The sequence below is a fragment of the Peromyscus eremicus genome, chromosome X, assembly GCF_949786415.1.
Source record: "Peromyscus eremicus chromosome X, PerEre_H2_v1, whole genome shotgun sequence".
Taxonomy (NCBI): Eukaryota; Metazoa; Chordata; class Mammalia; order Rodentia; family Cricetidae; genus Peromyscus; species Peromyscus eremicus.
Window position 1 is genome coordinate 464,624 of NC_081439.1, and position 20,120 is coordinate 484,743.

At 40.4% G+C, this 20,120-nt stretch overlaps 1 protein-coding gene across 1 annotated transcript; it reads left to right on the forward strand.

Annotated features, from left to right (window-relative positions):
• The first annotated feature begins 12,034 nt into the window (after window positions 1-12,034).
• On the forward strand, window positions 12,035-15,803 carry LOC131899629 (protein SSXA1-like). The gene is made up of 5 exons (XM_059251131.1): window positions 12,035-12,103; window positions 12,538-12,652; window positions 12,973-13,071; window positions 14,718-14,840; window positions 15,285-15,803. Exons 1-5 carry the CDS (start codon window positions 12,035-12,037, stop codon window positions 15,308-15,310), a joined length of 432 nt encoding a protein of 143 aa, XP_059107114.1. The 3' UTR covers window positions 15,311-15,803.
• The last annotated feature ends 4,317 nt before the right edge of the window (window positions 15,804-20,120 follow it).

A 20,120-nucleotide genomic window follows, 5' to 3' on the forward strand; every position in this document is an offset into this window, starting at 1 on the left:
GGTAAACAAATGTGTATATTTTAAAGGTACCTTGACTTCAAAATTTGGATCTAAGGATATGTTGCTTTGGAAAGGAGGCTCTGCTTTTGTTTCCACTGAAAATCCGAGGCTATGGATTTGTTCTAGATTAAGATACATCAGGTTTGACCAGCCGAGACCCCCTAAAAAGTCTCCAATGACACCATGGCCCAGATGATCCAACATCCAGAACAGTTTCAAGGCAACTGGCTCAGACAATACAGCCTCACAGACTACCCCATAAGCCTAAAATTTTTCTTTGTGTCCCCATAAGATACAGTGCCCCCCTCCAGCAGGAAGTAGTAAGAGAAGCTACGTCCAAATTCCCAAATATACCAAGCTGGCTTTGGAGATGGAATTGGCTCACTCCTTCTCTAAACCCAAGCATATTGATAAAAAAAAAGTTAAGAGATTCTTGTGTCCTATATCAGAAGAGACCTCTGGTGTGGGACAGAGAAAAACCAGTATTTTTATTTAAATCAGGTTGATTATAAATGTGATCTCTTTCTAAAGGAAAAAAAGGAGATATAGTATAGATATGATAGGAAAAAAGGATAGATTAATGAACTTGCATTTAACGAGCAACAACTTGTTTGAAATGTTTTACATTGCTATGGATTTTAGTTTATTGATACAAATTTAAAGTTAATTTTGTTATACTATATGTATATTTCTATTCTCATTTGAGGTATTATGTTTATGTAACTTATTTAGATTTTAATGCATAATTAAGAAATACAGATTAATAATTAGTCTTCTATGATAGTCATACTTGTAGCCATGTTAGTCAAGTTTTCTAGGTATACATAGATAGGTAATCTTCAAATACTTCAAAGACCTACAGAATATGGCATTTAAAATGTTTTTAAAAATTTAGACTTTCTGGACAGTAAGACATATCTGCTCCTGGCGGCACTAATTTACCTCAGAGAGGAGGATGGGCATTGAAGAAACTCTATATGGAGTTTATCTTCTTCTTGGAAAAAATAGGCATTTGGGCAAGAAACTGTTCTTGCCTGGACTGCTTGATCGACTGGACATGCAGGACCCATAGGAAGGTGACCACTGAACTTGGCTTGGCAAAATGGTCCTTCAGGTTTCTGCTTTGCAGAGGACACTGCCAGACATTCTACAGGACACAGAGAGAAATGACTGTGAGACTCTAGGCCTGTGGGCTGAAGACAGATGTCCCAACTTTACAGAGGACCTTTAGATGACTGTGCAGGCTGCCAGTTGTCTCTGTCTACTCTTGCAATACTCTTAAAAGTTGCTTGCAATCTTCTCCCATTTCTCAGGTAATATTATATCCTTCTGAGGTCTTTGATGTAGTTGAAGACTAGATAGTTATAATATCCTTAGTTATGATAAAAGATAAGTTATATATGAAACCTTAGACTCACAAATATAGGATAGGATATCTTCTTTAATTTTTTAACTTGCCAAATACAAATAGACTAGATATTATAACTATAATTCTTGCTTGATAACTGTTTTGTTATATATAATTTTACTATGTTAAAGTTAAAACCTTTTTTGGAAAAAAAAAGAAAGAGCAAGTGCTGGGGATGTCTTTCTGTATGCTGTGAATGTTGCTCTGATTGATTGATAAATATAACGCTGATAGGCCAATAGTCAGGCAGAGAAGTATAGTATAGGCTGGATAAGGAGAGAATTCTGGGAACAGGAAGGCTGAGTAGGGAGTTGCCAGCCAGACTCAGAGGAAGTGAGATATAAAAGTACTGGTAAGCCACAAGCCATGTTGCAACTTATAGATTAATAAAAATGGGTTAATTTAAGGTAAAAGAACTAGATATCAAGAAGTCTGAGCCAGGGCCATACAGTTTATAAATAATATAAGTCTCTGTGTGTTTACTTGGGTGAGAGCTGCTGTGGGCCCGAGTGGGACTGGAGAAAACTCCAACTACAGTGACCAGCCCATGTATATGCCATTTTATAAAATGTAAAATAGTAATTAGTGGCCCACATATATGCCATTTTATAAAATACAAATTAATATTAATTAATTAAAATGCAAATTGGTGGTAGAGCAGATTAGTGGTTTCTTGAAAGTAAAAGAACAGAGAGTAGAAAAGAGAAAATGGTGGCTGTGTTGACTATCCTGATTATCGCCACATCAATTGCATGCTATCAATATGGGAAATTATCAATTATATCTCTATAAAACTGCTTTTACCTAGTCAAAAAGTTATGGAGTTATGGCTGTGGCTGAGTAGGTCATAGACTCAATGGGTGAAACTACTGCTCCTGTTTTGCTAAATGGACATGCTCTGACCACCACCTTAATACACAACTATGTTCATGATTATACCTGTTTACTGTAGTCAGCTTTGGACAGAGAAGCTTCTTTTTGCAGTGGGCTGCAGTTTCTTCAGAGACTCAGAACTGGCCAGAGTGCTCAGAAAAAAGTGACTGTCGCATATTCGGCCATAAATGAGACAATGGTAGTACTCTCTCTAAGACTCAGGGAATCATAATAGAAGGGAATATAAGAATGCAAGAAGTGTAGATAGGGGTGGAGTCCTGTGGAGTTTTTTTTGTTGTTGGGAAGGACTGAGATGTTGAACTCTTGAATGCTCAGCAGCTATGATTGCCTTCACAAGACCTTCTCAAGGCATGACCCATCAACATTCTATCAAAGAGTGGAGAAGAGTTCATTAAGTCCTTTCTTTCCCCAAGGATTTAGAGGTCGTATTTTTTTTCTGGGGAGGAGGGGAACATGAAGCCTGAGAACACTTTCCTGAGGATCTACAGGAAGCTAATACTTGCTGTGGGAGGGAGAGTAATTTTCCTCAGTTGTATAACTACTGGTAAGTTGTTCATGCTCCTGTAAATAACCCTAATTAATCTCATTGTTCCACCTTGGAAAAAAGGCATGGATATAGAAAGGGACTATTTGTAAGAAAAAAGTATCAGTGGGAGTGGGATGGGGATAAAGAATGGAGGAAAATAGGATTAAAATTCATTATATACATGTAGTGAAATCCATCATTACATAAGACTAATGTGTTTGTGTGTGTGTATGTGTATGTGCACCATGTACACATGTATACAGTTGCTAACAGAGGCATTTGATCCCTTGAAGTTAGAGTTACAGGTAGTTGTAAGCTGCCTGATGTGTATGTGGTGCTGAGAACTGAAGTTGGGTCCTCTATAAGAGAATAAAGTACTATTAATTGCTGAGCCATCTCTCCAGCCCTTACATGTAAACAGACATTTTCTGTCCCGACTGCTGGTCCCAAATAACCAACTCAGAGGCTAAGTATGAATTATAAATGCTCTGCTGATAACTCAGGCTTATTACTAGCTAACTCTAACACTTAAATTAACCCATATTCCTTATTTCCACTCTGCCACATGGTGGTACCTTTATTAGCATGGCATGTTCACTTGCTCCCTCTGCATCTGTCTTGTGTGTCCTCAGACTCTGCCCTTCTTCTTCCTCAAATTCTCTCTGTGTCAGGCTGTCGTACGCAATCTCTTCCTGCCCAGTTATAGGACAATAAGCTTTTTATTAACAAGGAGAGCAATGCAAATTTACAGAGTACAAAGATTGTTCCAGAGCACTTATATGCCTTTATTAAAAATTTTTGGGCCCAAGGGCTTTGAATAATTTCCCATAGTGGAGACTAGCTTAGTGATGAAGGATCATCTAGGATAAGGCTTCAGTCCTCCTTCTAGGATTTGTTGACTGATTTTAGACAAATTAAGAACCCTTCCTTGTCCACCTGTCATATGTGATACAAAGGCCCTCAAACTATACCATGTTTCTAGGAAGAAAGTGTCATTGGAAAGGATAAGGGTGAAACTCAGTAGTACAGAGTTAGTCTAGATTCTACAAAGCCCAGGGTTCTATCTATAGAACTTCCTGAGGAGCAAAGAGTTTCCATAAAAATTAAAACAATAGAGGTATAGAAAATGACATTATTATTTTTGTCATATTTATTGCTTAACAAGACATAATAAAAGCTAACATGTGTTCATCATTTATTATGTGCTCTGGCCTTGTGCTAAGCATTTTACGAAAGTAAATTATAACAGACCTACAAGAAATGTGCATTGATTATCTTGTTTCACAGAAGAGGAAATGAAAATTCTGGGAAGCTAGAGGTCTGGCTTATGTACGGAGTATGAGGGTGTAGGGTCTGGGAAATGAACTCAAGTCTGTCTAATATCCCATATCCCCCAACCTTGTTGCACTGACTCTCACACCTATGGACTCAAATGACCCTATTTTCCCAAAACCAGTTGTCGTGGTTTGAAAGAAAATGGTCCCATAGGTTCATAGGGAGTGGCGCTATTATGAGTCATGGCCATCTTGGAGTAAGTGTGGTATTGTTGGAGGAAGTGTGTCACTGGGGGCAGGATTGGAGGTCTCAGAAGCTCAAGCTATGGCCCAGAATTGCATTCTCTCCCTGCTTCCTGCTGATCTGGATATAGACCTCTCAACTCCTCTAGCCATATGTCTGCCTGCATTTTGCCATGCTTCCTGCCATGATGATAATGCACTAAACCTCTGAAACCATAAGCCAGTCCAAGTTAAATGTTTTTCTTTATAAGAGTTGCCATGATCATGGTGTCTCTACATAGCAATAGAAACCCTAATACACTAGTAAACCCATAACTTCACACCAAGGCTTTCTATTTACCCTTCTTAGCTTAATGATCCCTAAAAATATTACTTCATAATCCGTGGAATTTGTAAATGTTAACTTTCTTGAAAAATGGGCTTTGCTGTTGTTAAATTAAAAAGATTATAGGCATCGACCACCTAACCCCTAACTTCAATCAGAAGTATATTTATCAGAGGGAATCAGAGATAGATTTCATAGACAAATGAGAAGAAAACGCTGTGACCATAAATGTACATACTGGAGTGACTCAGCCACAGGTCAGATTATGTTGTTTTATGCTACAAAATTTATGGTAATTTGTTACATAGAGTGAATCGGGGTGACTGCGATTATGAGAATGACATTTTGTCTTGAAGTTTTAAACTGTATTCACTGACTCAGGTGACCAACAATTGGGTGAAGCAATATAGAAGTATAACTAACAGCCAACTGTGGATTCAGTTCACCTTGAGGTTGAGATTCAGAGGAGTCACCTGCTGCCTGTGTTACTTGAAGTAACTTAATTCTCTGAACCACAATCACAGCATCTTCACAATGGGTATGATAACAATACTTAACTCAAGATATTGTGAAAATTTAAGAAGATGCACAGAAAGGTCTTTGTGCTGGGTCCAAGGGTCATGGGTCTTCTCCCTGTAGTGAGAGATTTCTCTGTCATTCTGAGAAGAGCAGTTTAGGTCAGAGCTGTGGCTGGAAAGTCCAGAGAGTATTGAGGAAGCATGGAAGACACTGGTTATGCGGACATTAGTGACTCATATAGGAAGTAATTTAGGAGCTCCCAAGGAAACATGACCAGCTTTATCTCTAGAGCAGTGGTTCTCAACCTTCCTAATGTGGTGATCCTTTAATACTAATAATAGTTCCTCAAATTGTGGTGACCCCCAAATATAAAATTATTTCTGTTGCTACTTCATAACTGTAATTTTGATACTGTCATGAATCACAATGTAAATATCTGTGTTTTCCAATGGTCTTGGTGACCCTTGTGAAGGGATCATTTGACCCCCAAGGGGACACAACCCACATGTTGCAAACCACTGATCTAGATGCTTTATAGTACCTTTTCTATAAACATTAAGTAATAAATTTGCTTCTAGTTCTTAGGTCTTTGAGGGAAATTCATATGCAGAAAATTTTGAAATCTTAATAATTGCTTTATATTTGTTTATTTATTTTGAGGGGAAAGCTATGTTCTTCCAGTTGGAAGTCACAGGACAAACTTTGGGAGGTTCTCTTCATCCACTCTGTGGGCTCTGAAGATTAAACTCAGGTTTCCAGGTGAGGTGGTGAGCACTTTTACTCACTGAGCAATCCAAATAGCCCCAAATTTTCTTTTTATAAGCTTAAGGGTTTTTAAAGTTATGCTGGAGATCCTATGATGAGAAGGATTTGAGGAGGTGGTCTGCATCATATAAACTATTTCATAAAGGTGGTTACAGCTCACCAGAGGGTTGGAAGATGGGGTCAGAATTCAAAAGGAAATCCTGAAGCCCAGTGTGATGGTGCATTTCTGTCCTTAATCCAGCACTCCAGAGGCCAAATCAGGAGACAAATCCTGAGTTCAATGGCCCAAAACAAACCTGTAGCGTGAATCTTAAAGAGTCTTTATTAATAAAACAAACCCGGAGCCAAGTATTGGGGTGAACATTGGAAGATCAGAGAGACAGAACAAGCCACAGCTAACCTCACCTGGCAAACTTCTCAGCTGATCTTGTTTCCTCGGACTGGAAGCCTCTGTGTCCTCATATCCGAATGGGTCTCAGCTGAACTGTGCTGCTCAAAGCCTAGAAGCTTAACCAGCCAAATGCTTCTAGTTTCTGGTCTTCATGCCTTATATATCTTTCTGCCTTCTACCATCACTCCCTGGGATTAAAGGCTCGCTTCTTAGGATTAAAGGCGTGTGTCACCATGCCTGGCTGTTTCCAATGTGGTCTTGAACTCACAGAGATCCAGAGGGATTTCTACCTCTGGAATGCTAGGATTAAAGGTGTGAGTGCCACCATTTTCTAGCCTTTGTATCTAGTGGCTGTTCTGTCTCTGACCCCAGATAAGTTTATTAAGGTGCACAATATTTTGGGGAACAAAATACCACCACAAAATCCCCTCCCACAGAAATCAAGGATGCACATAAATAGGCACCCCAGCTGATCCCAGAATAGTGGATCACTAGCGAAAAATTGCTTCTTCAGGCAGTTTTAGAAAAAATTCCTTCCAGTAGGACCAGATATAACATCACATCCTTTATTACCAACCACACACACATCCAGGCCACATCTGGTTTCCTGATGCTGATTGGATAGTTCATATTCACTTCTTGCCCTGATTGGCTGATCATCAGCCTATATTTAAATTACCACCTCTCTTTTTGGGAAGCTTCTCAGAGGCATCTGAGGTAGGTTCTCTCCAAAGAAGGCTTTGAACAAATTAAACCAGGGCAGATAGAAAACAAGAAGATGGGGTGGGGATGTAGTTCAGCAGTATTGTACTTGTCTAGGATATGTGAGGCCCTAAATTCTAGTCCCTGCACCAGAAAAAGAGAAAAGAAAAGAAAATCAGGAGGACACTGTAGACAAAGGGAGTGCTTGTGACATTCTTGTGCCTTCTGAGATCCTGGATGTAGTGGGTAGCTGTTCCAGCTTTGTCCTGGAAGTACTACCCTGAGTGAGGCTTCTGGTAACTGTCAAGCCTATGAGGCGGGGCTGTGATAGGAGCACTTAAGAACTGAGATTCCAAAGTGCTGGCTCTCTTGGTTCCTGGATCCTGGACACTGAAGCGCAGTCCAGTGGTGTTCTCCAGCGCAGTCGGTAGAGCATGAGACTCTTAATCTCAGGGTCGTGGGCGCCATGTTGGGCGCCAGATATTGGTGAAATATTATGGCAACTCCACATAGTTAAAAGGAAGGTTTATTTTGTGGGGTAACTTACAAGTGAAGGGATAGGTTACAGGGCCTGGGAAAGGTAAAGTGCAGTCCAGCGGTGTTCTCGGGAGAACTCTGCTTGGTCTACCTCCAGCTTCCAGGATCCAGGAACCAAGAGAGCTGGAACTTCTGGATTTCAGGTCCTAAGCACTTCTGTCTTGGCCCTGCCTCATAGGCATGACAGTTGTGGAAGCCTCAATGTGGGTAGTACTTCCAGGAACAAGCTGGAACAGCTACCCACTACACCTGGGTATCTGTAGTTATGAGAGTTGACACAATGCCAAATGCCCCCCACAAGCCCAGACAAAATTGCTATTTCAGATCTGTGAGAGTGTCATGTCACTATTTCTGAGAGAAACAAAACTATTCACAGCATAATAAATCCATGAATCAGCCTGATGCTCCTAGGTTTCCTCAGTGATAGATTAGAAAATGGCCTCTTCCCAAGGGGCTGTTTTACTACATCAGACAGGATAAAGTGCAAATTGTCTTGGTCTCCAATATCAGAGACTATAGGGGTCCAGCCCCTCGACAGTCCCCTCCCAGGGTCTGGGAAGAATCTATAACCAGCTGATAATTAATCTTTGAAGAAAAGAAATAAATCTATGTACACCAAATTCCTTAGTCCATATACTATATTATTCTGTGTCAGTTACAAGCTTATATTCTGCTCTCATATTTAGCTCCCTTCTTGCCTGATTTCTCTCTACACTTACCTGCGGTCCCCTCTAAGTTTCTATCTTAATTCTTTCATCTTAGTTCTGCCACTTCTAGGTTCTCATCCATCTTGTTCTTTCCCATATCATCTCCTCTCGCATCTCCTTCTCTCTCATCTTGTTTCTCACTCATCTTGTACTTCCCCATCTGGCTCTTCCTCATCTTCCATCTCATTCCTCTAGTGCTCTCTTCTAGCCCTTTAACATAGTTCTTCTTTATCTCAGTTTGTTCCTCTCAAGTTCTTATCCATCTAGTTCTTCTGTTCTCTTTTCTCTTCTCTGTTCTTGTGACCTGGAAGTCCCAGTATATATACACTTACAAACAGTAATCCCTTGGCAGTGCAAAGCCAGGCTTCCAGGGTCAAATGGAGGGATGATCAGAATCACATAGAGGAGCAATAATTGTTAATTATCATTTGCAACCCAAAAGGGAAGTGGCCAATGGGGAAATGAATTAACTAAAGGCTAAATTCGGGTAATATCTAAGAAGAGGGATCTTATGTGCTCCACTATAGTCTTAAACGTGATTGGTAGAAAATGTTAAGAATCTATAAGTTGCTAGGTCAATGGGAGAAAATAAAACTGCCTTCTTTTTTCCTGTGGATCTTATCTGTCCAAGCTATTTGCCTTTTTTCTGCAGGGTAGGGGAAAATGTGCTTGGTCGCTAGGCAACCTGTGTACAGCTAGATGCCTCAGGTGATAGTTAAAGGGAGATCTGGAACTAGAGGTAAGATTTGGGAAAGGAGGAAGGTAAGCTTAATGGGCACATCCATCAGGCCTTCTCAAACGGATAGCCTGGATGCTTAAGTCTGTTCTTAGAGAGTACAGAGTTATCTCTGATAAGGTACTTTCCTCCATCTGGGCATGGACCTGGCTGGATGCTGCCAATGATGATAATTACAGGGAGGCCTGAACTGGGGTTCAGGCTGAGCATAGCTGTTAGCACAGAAAATTATCTAAATATTCCTAGAAGTGGTTAGGTAAGGAGTTAGAGGTCTATAATGTTAGTAAGGCTGTAAGGAAGGAGGGTCCAAGCTAAATTGTTTAAAGCTATTACTTAATGTCCACCTGGCCTAGGTGGTGTCTCCTTGTGGAATTTACCTTAAATCATGGGACTTGCATATGGACTGTCATTACTGTTAGTCCTTGAAAATGGCTAAGGGAGACAGCTGATTCCAGAGGAATCCTTTTCTGAGGCTGTTTTCCAAATACCTTTAATATGTATGTCCAGAGAGTGATGAGACCACACTGTTAGCCCTTCTGAGGGAAGAATCAATTGGGAAAACTATGAAGGCACACATGATTTTCATAAGAGAAGACAGCTGATATATAACAAGCCAAACAACACCAAAAGCTCCTTGGAATTTGGTTTCCTCTGGAGGAATTTCTTGATCTCTCCAGGTAGTGATTTGCTATAACCAGCTGAGTTCTTGTGATATATTCCTGCGGCCTGCAGCACTCCAAGGCCAGCCTTAGGTGCTCAAATTTGAAAGGATCCATATTTCCTCATCGTGAATCGTATCTGGTCCTGTTGTCTCATAGATTCTACTTGGTTTCACTCAGTTAATTTTGAGATTAACCCAGCAATAGACCTTAAATTCACACACATTCCTTTCCTTATAACCAAAGTCCATCCTGTAGCAAGGTCGTATTGCTGCTGTACTCTTGGACACCACATTCAACACTACATACCAGCGGGATACACCATAGCATAAGCCTGTACCTCTAATCTGTTCAGCAGACTGAGACAGAAAGACACCTTGAATCCTGGAGCTGGGTCCAGCAAGGGCATCATAGCAAGATCCAGTCTCAAAGGCAAAATCAAAAACCTACACATGTACTGACACACATACATAGAATGAAATACCACAGTGTGTACAAATGTATGTATAGTGTGTGTGTGTGTGTGTGTGTGTGTGTGTGTGTGTGTGTTAAGATTTTGAATGGCTTGGGAAAATAACTCAGTTGATAAAGAGCTTGCCCTACAAGCATGAGGACCCGAGTTCAGTCCCTAACACTCAGGTCAAAGCCCAAAGCTGAGAAATAGGGCAGGCACTTGCCATCACTTCTCTGGAGAGGTGGAGACAGCTGGCTTTCTGAAGCTCCCTGGTTAGCAAGTCATAAGTCCCAGGGAGAGACATTGTCTAAAAAAACAAGGTGAATGGCTCCTGAGGTACGACACCTGAGACTGAACCTTGGCCTCCATGCACATGTGCATAGACATGCACCTGTGTGTGCATGCACACACACTCATGTACCTTTTTTTTTCATTTTCAAATAAATAAAAGTTTAAAATGCCTGGAGAGAAAAAAAATTTCATCATCATGAAATGAAAATACATTTTTACTATAAAACCTCATACTGATAATTTTTTCTTTTTTGGCTTTAGAAAGTATATGTTTGAACCTCCAAAAATATCCTGCACATTTACTTCACTACCTTATCAAAAATTCTCTATTTTTTTGCTTGATGTTGTGTTGTAGCATAAATCTTAAAAGGTCTTCATAATACAAACAAACCCAGAACCAGGTATTGAGGTGAATGATGAAAGGTCAGAGAAACAGAACAAGCCACAGCCAACCTTACCTCACCAATTCCTCAGCTGATCTTGTTTCCTCAAGCTGGAAGCATCTGAGTCCTCATGTGAATGAATCTCAGCTGAACTGATGCTAAAAGCCTAAAAGCTTAACAAACTTAGTTCCTGGTACTCATGCCTTACATACCTTTCTGCTTCCTGCCATCACTTCCTGAGTGATGTGTGTGTCATCATGCCTGGAGGTTTCCAGTGTGGCCTTGAACTCACAGAGATCTGGATGGATCTCTGCCTCCCAAGTGATAGGATTAAAGGTGTGTGTACCACGATTTTCTGGCCTCCATGTCTGTCTAGTGGCTGTTCTGTTCTCTGACCCCAGATAAGCTTATTAGGGTGCACAATATATTGGGGGACACAATATTACCACATTGTGTTGGTGACACAATGTTTCACTTATAAAGCCAGGCTGAACTTGAGCTCCCCATTCACCTGCTTCACTACTTGGATCACTGTTGTTCAACACCAAGCCCAATTTCCTAAGAAGTATTTTTTTTTCTGATAATGTCTGTTGTTTCCTATAGATATAATATGCCTGCATGATTATCAAATACAACGTGAAAAATCCAGATGCACACAATAGGTTGTCATCAAATCAGGACAATTAACATTTCCTGTCCTTAAACATTTACCAAGTCTCTGTGTTTACAGACTTCTGACTCCCCTCTTTATAAATTAAATGATCAGTCATAAACTGTGATCATCATACTCATTACTCATCTCTCATGGCATTTGGTACTGATTATCCCTCTTCCCCAATCACCAGTGAGCACTATTTGTCTGCCAATGAAATCAACATTTTTACCTGCCCCTTATCAGTCAGAATGTGAGGTGAGTGTCCTGCTCTGCCTGACTCATCCACCAAGATCTTTCTGTATGCCCTTCAGTTCAAAACATACCCCAGTAACAGCAGTGTCTGACCTTCTCTCAGAGACTCAAAGTCATTTCAGTCATGCCACAGGAACCCTTTCATTCTTAACCCAGATACGTCTGTCCCCAGACTTTAGTCCATGGAATTCCTCAGGGACAAACAAGCCATAATGGAAAATAGTAGAATTTAATTTTAGGTGATTGGCTGATGCTGCCTTCCTTCACAGGCTGGAAATTTCAAGCTCTCTTTCAAGGTTGCATCCCTAGTGCCATGAATAGAAGAAGGCCTTGTTCAAGGAACCTCAGGAAAAGTGAGCATAAGCCAGAGAAGACATGTAAGGTGAGGTGACCTTCATGGGGCGGAGCAGTGGCCAGGAAACACCATGGAGAATTAGGTTTCTTAGTAGGTGATTGCAGAAGCACTGGGGAAGAGTAGTAATGTTACAGTAGGACATCCAAAGTCAGAGGATCTTTCTGCAGCATCTCTGAAGTCAGCAGATCTGCGACCTTGTGCTACACTGATTTGGCAACTCCTATATCCTTCTGGAAGGTGGGCGGAGAACAAGCAAGTAGAACACATCTCTATTGCATGCTAAGGAACAGGCTGGACAGTGTGTCCACAAAATTCTCTCTTTGCTCTCAATCAACCATCAGGGTTTTCTCCCAATTCCCAAGTATACCTCAGAGGTATAGAAGCAGAGGACATACTCTTGACTGAATGGCACACATGCACAGCAGATTAGCTGCCAGATTGAATTTTTCCTTCTTTTCTAGGCCTTCAAGGATATTTCCAGACACTTCTCTAAGGAAGAATGGACAAAGCTGAGTCCTTCAGAGAAAATCACCTATGTGTATATGAAAAGGAACTACACCACCATGACCAGTCTAGGTAAGAAGACGTTCTGGGTTCAGACAAGGCTGAGTGTCCTCCAGTCCCTTTCTATGCTGTGGCTTCTTCTCAGCCTCTTCCAGGTTCCTTTTTTCAAGAGAAATGTCAAGGTAACTGCTGAACCTCCTGCTCTTTTCCATCCTGTACAGGGCTGAAAGCAGAGAACAGCCACCATAGCACTCACCCCTGTAGCCGGCACTTTTCTCTCCTGCAGGCCTTTGTTCTGGTGGCCCTTATTGTCTGCCATCATCCCTGTGCCAGCACCCTGCATTCGTCTTCTCAGTTGTCCGATAAGGAAGAAACATTTTGCTTCTTTCTAGGCCTCAGAGCCCATCTCCCAGATTTCATGGATTCCAAGGAAGAGGCCTCAAAACCTGTGCTCAGTGAATCTGATGAAGGTCGTGGCCATGAGAGTCAAGGTGAGTAGATATGGAGGGGCTTTTACAAAAAAAACTTTTTAGTCAAGATGCCAGGGAAGTTCACAGACAAATCTCCCATTCCTCAGGTCAGAGCTGAGGGAAGAGTGGTGTTGGAAAGTTACGTACTTGGGCACCACATAAAATTCTGAAACATGCAAAAGGAGGATGTATACTTTTATTGGCAGTAAGTAAATGGTAAATGTATAGATGCTGAGTGGACCTGGAAGGGGGTGAGGTTGGTGAAAGCTGAACAGACAGCTTCAGCTGTGGCTAGTTTGTTTAAAGGCATCACACAGATCTGAAGCACTTTGAGAGATAATGTTGAGCTCCAACTGAACTCAGTGTGATTCTCCATTAGTATCCGTACACTTGAAATACTTCTTTCTTAAAGTTATGATAAATACTGTTCATGAATCACAGTGTAATTACAATTTTAAATGATACATCTATCTAAACTTTCAGAATCAGCATCATAAATGCATACTCAAATCTAATAAAGATAAATATTATCCATTAGTATATCAAAATATATTAAGGAAATACAGTTTTACTCCCAACTGAATGTTATTCTGTATGTTCAGCCTGGAAAGGAATTGCCTGCTTATGTGTTCAGAAACACAGTCTATATTATTTCCATGCTGGTATTGAATTCATAGACTCGAGGAAACATCCTGCCTCATTATCCCAGGTAGGTGGGACTAGAGGCAAACAGACCATGCCTAGCAGAGAATAGCTGTTTTCCTACTCTACATACACACACACACACACACACACACACACACACACACACACACACACACAGAGAGAGAGAGAGAGAGAGAGAGAGAGAGAGAGAGAGAGAGAGAGAGAGAGATGAGTGACTACACATATTTCTCACTGCTCAGGTAAGAGATAGAATATAGGTGAAAGGTGACCAGAGAAAATAGCATGGAATTTTAAAGATTGGGCTTCATGCTACAGCTCCCAGCTGGCCTCAGACTTACAGCAGCTCCCTTGCCTTAGCTTCCCAAATACTGAGATTAGAGGCTTGAGCCACCATGTGAACTTCAATCACACTTGATTAACAGACATAATTATCAACAGTGTAGCCAAATATGTTTCCTTGCTCTTCTTTCTGGCTTCTCAGCTCTAAAAAACAAACAGTCAAAACTGTCTCCAAAGAACTGTGACTCTGCAGTTAAGCAGGCTGGATTCCACAGGCTCCCACTGTAAGTATAATAGATTCAGAAATTTGGAGCTTGATATCTGCAAGGTGGTTTTGTTGTTGTCACTTTGTTGTTTCTGTTTTTACATTGAACAGTTCCCTTATACTGGAAAATTTCCAGCACCACTAAGCTAAGTCATCAACCCTTCTTCATACATTCTGTCCCACATGATAACCTAGTAAAGTATCTCATTCCAGTCATTGCTCCAGCTCTAATATGCACTCACAGGTACATGTTGGAGCAAATAGGTCACAGGGGAAGGCTCTCACTGAACTGGTCTTTATTCCAAATTGGTGAAACCCTGCTGTCTCAGTCTGTCTGTGCCAGAAGATGTTAAAAACAAGTGCTTGAAAAAAACCCATGGGTACACGTGAGTTCCAAAAGCAGACCCAGAAACCCTCTCTCCACCTGGCTCTCATGTACTACCCTTCCTTATCTCAGGGCTCAATGAAAGGGATGTGAACATTTGGAGCCATAGGCTAAGGAAAAGGAAGAAGCCAGTGATCTATGAAGAGATCAGTGACCCAGAAGAAGAAGATGATGAAGAAGAAGAAGGCTGGACCTGTAAGTGACCCTCTGACATGCTGTACACCCTAGGATATACACCTTTCTCACATAATATTGGATCCCACATGGCCAGTTGGACCTGCCAATCATCTATTTTTTGTCCTTTGTGGTGCAACATAATGGCTGAATGCAATATCCCCTGCTTCCCCACTCCCTATGAATTATGTTAGAAATCTTTCCTGCCCAGAATGTTCTAGGCTCCCAAATCCCAGGTCAGCTCTTAATGTGCAGGCCACACCTTTCTCTGATCTAGGAATTCAGAGGCCAGGTGAGGCCGACAATGAGCTCTGAGCAGAGGCTTTGCTTGAAGAGCAGAGATTCCAAGGTTGTGCAGAAGGGGGACATGTATGCTTTGCAGTGAAGGAGGGGGAGTTGAACACTAAGAACTCAGTGGGATCTCACTGATACTTGCTTTCCTTTTTTTTCTTGTCTCTGTCCCAGACAGGAGAAATAAGCCTGTGATGTGAACAAGAACATGATGAGTATCAGGATTATGAGCAAAACTGTGAAATCCTAAGCATCAAAAAGAAAAATTCTCAGCAGTGAATGTTAAGCATCATTTTACTTTTATATGGAAGGACTGTTTTGAACATTGGTCCTACTATGTGTCAGATGTTAGCATTGCTCTTGTTGTGTGTCCCTCTTATAGCACTGATCGTACTGTGTTTTTACTCTATAAGTACTGCTGTTCTGAGTGTGTTCTAGGACCTCTCTTAACATGTCTAATTGTGTTAAGCACTTTGTTGCCATTGTTCTTGTTTGTGCCAGTTCATTAGCATTCTTCTTCATATGTTCAAAGAATTCTATAAGCATCACCATTACTACATTCCCTCTATAAGCATTGTCCTTACTAAATTGTGAGCTGTAAGCATTATTCCCATTTTTCTGTGAACTACTCTCACAGAACTGCTGTTGCAAGATACCAAGAACTCTGTGATCATTTTTTTTTACTGTGATAAGCACCCTGTAAGATGTTAGTGTCCTGTTGAGAAATAAAAATTAACCATGTGTAAAAATTAACCATGTGTATTTCTGTGTGTCCCCACGCTTACCTTTTAAAGCAAGTATTGGCAGTCCCCTGTACAGAATAGCACTCCTCTTGTCTCTCATATGATCGACTGTTAAAGGAAGTCATAAGTGTTTAAGGACAGTCTTTTTTTTTTCTCTGCAGTTGCTCACACAGAGGTTAACACTGTGAGCATCTGTCACTAGCTTTGCCTTATTACAAATGAGTCTGAGATAAGTTTTTCTCAAGTTTTCTGTCTGATGCAATCCACATACTTCAAAGTCCCATATTCATGTACCCTGACACAGTCACTAACAGTGGACATTTGTACTATTGGCTGTGTTTACTCTTGTGAGGGCATGTTGGAGATGTTAAGGACAGAATTTAGAGACACAGTTGCTGTACTAAAGTTGTTATTCTTTCAACAAACACCTAATATGTGGAGTGATGTCCTAGGGCTGGAAGAGACATGGTGTTGTGGTGGGGCAGACAAATATCCCTGCCCAAATGGAGGTGGTACCTAGCATAGCTTTCATTCTACCCTAGATGAGAGCTAAGAGACCCAGATGTATCTGAGACATCTTGACACAGCTCCTAGAGCTATCTATCATCTGCAGGGGAGCTGAGTTTGGGTCTCACTGGGATGACAGGAACATTAAAAAGACGTGTGCTTGATAAGGGAAGGAGACTGAATATGTCCAGGTTATGCCCCTAATATCCAGTTTGAGGTCATTTTCCAAGGTAAGGAGTCTTCAATGAAAGGAAATGCAGGAAATGAGGGTCAAGAGTGCTGCAGTGCTCCTGGCAGTGGTGTAAGGAGGAGAAAGACCTAGGTAAAGTGTGCAGAAGGGAGCTGGCAGAGAAGCAAGCAAGAGCCAGGGAAACTGTGGGCTACCATTTTATTCTCCACAAGAATACATACAGAATACACAGAAAAGACACAATGGAGATGTGCTTTTGCTTTTCCAGGCAAACAAGGAATTCATAGATTGACACATGAGACATCTGTGGGGCATTTACCCACCAACCCCACAGTTCCCCAGAGTTTTCTTGAGTGTGAGCAGCAGGAAATATTAGATAGAAGGATTTATTGTGGAGAATCTTGCAGAGATAAACAGACAGAAAATAAAGGATAGCCTCGAGAGGGCCTGGAACCTTTCCCAATGGGCCCCGACTATCTCTGCCCCAGGGTTTTTATAGAGATGCCAAGGGGTGAAGCAAATGACCTCCTCCCCCAGCACAGCCAAGTGCAGACCATCTCAGACACCTGCACTCAGGCCCATGGTCCTAATCATCCTCTATGCGGACCTGCTGGGTAAAGCCATGAGGAACCCGAAAACGGGCTCCCACAGGTCCCCCTTTCTTAATATATAAAAATAACTATTAATGGCTTACAGCAATCTCCATAGCTGTTACACCTCCCAGTATGGGAGTAGAGGATGATAAAGATGGCATTTCTCTTTTGAATTAGGTCCAAGTTGACTACAACAGTCTTAGCTGCCTCAAGCCCTTTCTTAACCAAAAACTCTTAAGGCAACTAACTACAAACTTAAAGAATCCCTTAGCTTCATCATTACCATTAACAGGTTAACATAAATATTACTATACATAGTCACAATTCTCCCAATCTTACAACACAAAGCAAACTCTTAACAGAACCATTTGAATTAGCATATATGGTGCTATATATAGTTAACAATTTTCTCCGTCTTACAACTTTAACTCTTAATCATTTGAATTTTCTTGCTAACAGAACATAGGAAAAACTTCTGATATATTCACATCAAACTTAAATATTTCCTTAACTCCACAAAACCAGGGTGTATTAATATCAATAGGTTAAACATAATTTCTGCAAACACAATTCAACCTTAATTCACTCATAACTCCTTCTTTTCTTGATAATTTTTTAAGCAAAATCTCAAGCCTAGTTAGAAAACACAAACTTTTCTGTTTAAACAGTTCCATTTGTAACACAAAACCAGTTCCATAAGTAATTCCATTTTTACATAAACAGTTCCATAAAACAATTCATGAATCATAAGTTAATAAAGCATATATGCATACACAAAACTGCATCTTGAATCAAGGTAGAAAACAATAAATTTCTTCATTTAAACAGTTCCATTTTTAACCCAATTCCAGAAAACAGTTCCCAGGTAATTACTATAAGTAAACTCAAGATTATCCCATTGCAATGAAATCTCTATTGTTCATTTCATTTCTTAAGTCCCAAAATTCAAATGATAAATTCTGGTACTAGCCTTCCAAATATGAAGAAATCCATAACCAAAACCTTTCTGTAGTTTTAGCTCATTTTAAGTTCAAAAGTTCAAACAAGAAATAAATTCTGGTATCAGGCTTTCACTTCCAAATATGAAGAGATGTTTTACAACCAAAACTTTTTGCAGTTAACAATTTTAGTTCAAACAAGTGTCTCTGCAACTTTTATTCTTGAGCCAGAGACCTTTTTAGTTACAGTAATATTTTAAACCGCACCGTTGATGTTAGCTCAGGTTTTTCTGTGTTGCGTTGATTTTTTATGGATCTCAGCTGTGGATTCCTTGTTGTGCTAGTTCTGGTGTCTGCCATTCTTAGCTTCTTAGTGGCTTCTGGAGCTTTTGAACCCATTCAGACTGCCTACTTTGCAGTCTACTAGGACACTACCTTCTGTGTCTCAGGTTCTTTCACCATATACATTAAGCATAGATTCATACTCAATATTTACACTTTCACAAACTCACATATAACATGTGCTTAAGCATAAACTCACACTCAACATTTACACATTTTTACAAACTCATATATAACATATTAATATCTACATATTTATACTCTTTAAGGAAACTATAGAACTACTTTAGCAAATATATTTCTTATTACTTCTTATATACTTCTTATATTCATTCCATCTTCTTATTTCTTATTTAAACTTACATTTACAACTAGCATCTTACAAGCTTATTATTACATGTCTTAAGACTACCTTAGATACTTCTTGCAAGCTTATATTCTTTTTTTTTTTTTTTTTGGTTTTTTGAGACAGGGTTTCTCTGTGTAGCTTTGCGCCTTTCCTGGAACTCGCTTTGGAGACCAGGCTGGCCTCGAACTCACAGAGATCCGCCTGGCTCTGCCTCCCGAGTGCTGGGATTAAAGGCGTGCACCACCACCGCCCGGCGCAAGCTTATATTCTTAAAGGAACTCTATAGATCTATTTTACAAACTTATATAGGGCTACCATTAGCGTATATTTAACTTAGCAAACACCTAAAGATTTCTTAACACAGATCTAATAAGACAGAATAATTTGTACGAACTCACATATCTTTTCATCTTTTTCTACTTCTTACTCTTAATTATTATCACTATCTCTATTAGAAAGATTCTCTTAACTAGACAGGAAGTATGTACATCATTTCTAAAGTTTAGAGTTTATAGTCAGCTTTGCTATACAACACTGGGATTTAGTGAGTGTTGTCCTTATAGAGTTGTGATACTTGTTGCTAGGGGACTGTAACCTTCCCAGGACGAAGCCACACTCCAAAGTTGCCAGTTCTCTCACCCGTTCCAGAAACGGCAGAGATGCACTATCAGCGGTAAACCGTTTTTAACTAGAGGCTGTCCCTTCACCCAAATTCATAATAGCTCCCCTAAGTGCTTCAATTCAGATAAACGTTTCTATTACAGCAGTACTCTTGGTTTGCTCTACCAAAAAACTTCACTTCAGGCTGAGGGTGAAATTACCATATTTAGCTGCTGTAAAGCTCTTCCCAAAAATACTGCACAGCTATTAGGTGATATAAAGTATTTTTCTAAAGGAGCTAGTAAAGCCAAAAGCAGCACAGCTCCGAACTCTATTTCCTCACTGTTTGCATTAACCAGTGACAAAACCTCAGAAACACTAATTGAGCCACTTTCATTCTGGTTCCTTTATAGGAACGTCATTGGAGCTGACCCTTCCTCAGTTCCATGCTCCTTACCAGACGCTCTGGTAACCACCGAGCTTCATTCTCCTCTTGTGAAAAAACACAAACATATCCTCGACCCCATATTAAAACAGGATCGGGACCCTTCCATAATCCCAAGCAGGGATCTTTCCATTTCATTTGAGCAAAAGTCGCTTGGGTGCCACTGTGCCAAAATCTATCTGCGGCAGACTGTTCATAGACATCCATATTCAAAAAGTTCAGAACAAAAAGAGCATGATTTAATGCATTATGTGGAGATTGAGGGTAAATTTCTTCCTTTTTTATTTTTATTTTTATTTTTAT

Coding starts and splice junctions, on each gene's coding strand:
- LOC131899629 (XM_059251131.1), top strand. CDS start 12,035: ATGAATAGAAGAAGGCCTTGTTCAAGGAACCTCAGGAAAAGTGAGCAT. Junction 12,104..12,537: donor AGCCAGAGAAGACATGTAAG/GTGAGGTGACCT, acceptor CTTCTTTTCTAG/GCCTTCAAGGATATTTCCAG. Junction 14,841..15,284: donor AGAAGAAGAAGGCTGGACCT/GTAAGTGACCCT, acceptor TCTCTGTCCCAG/ACAGGAGAAATAAGCCTGTG.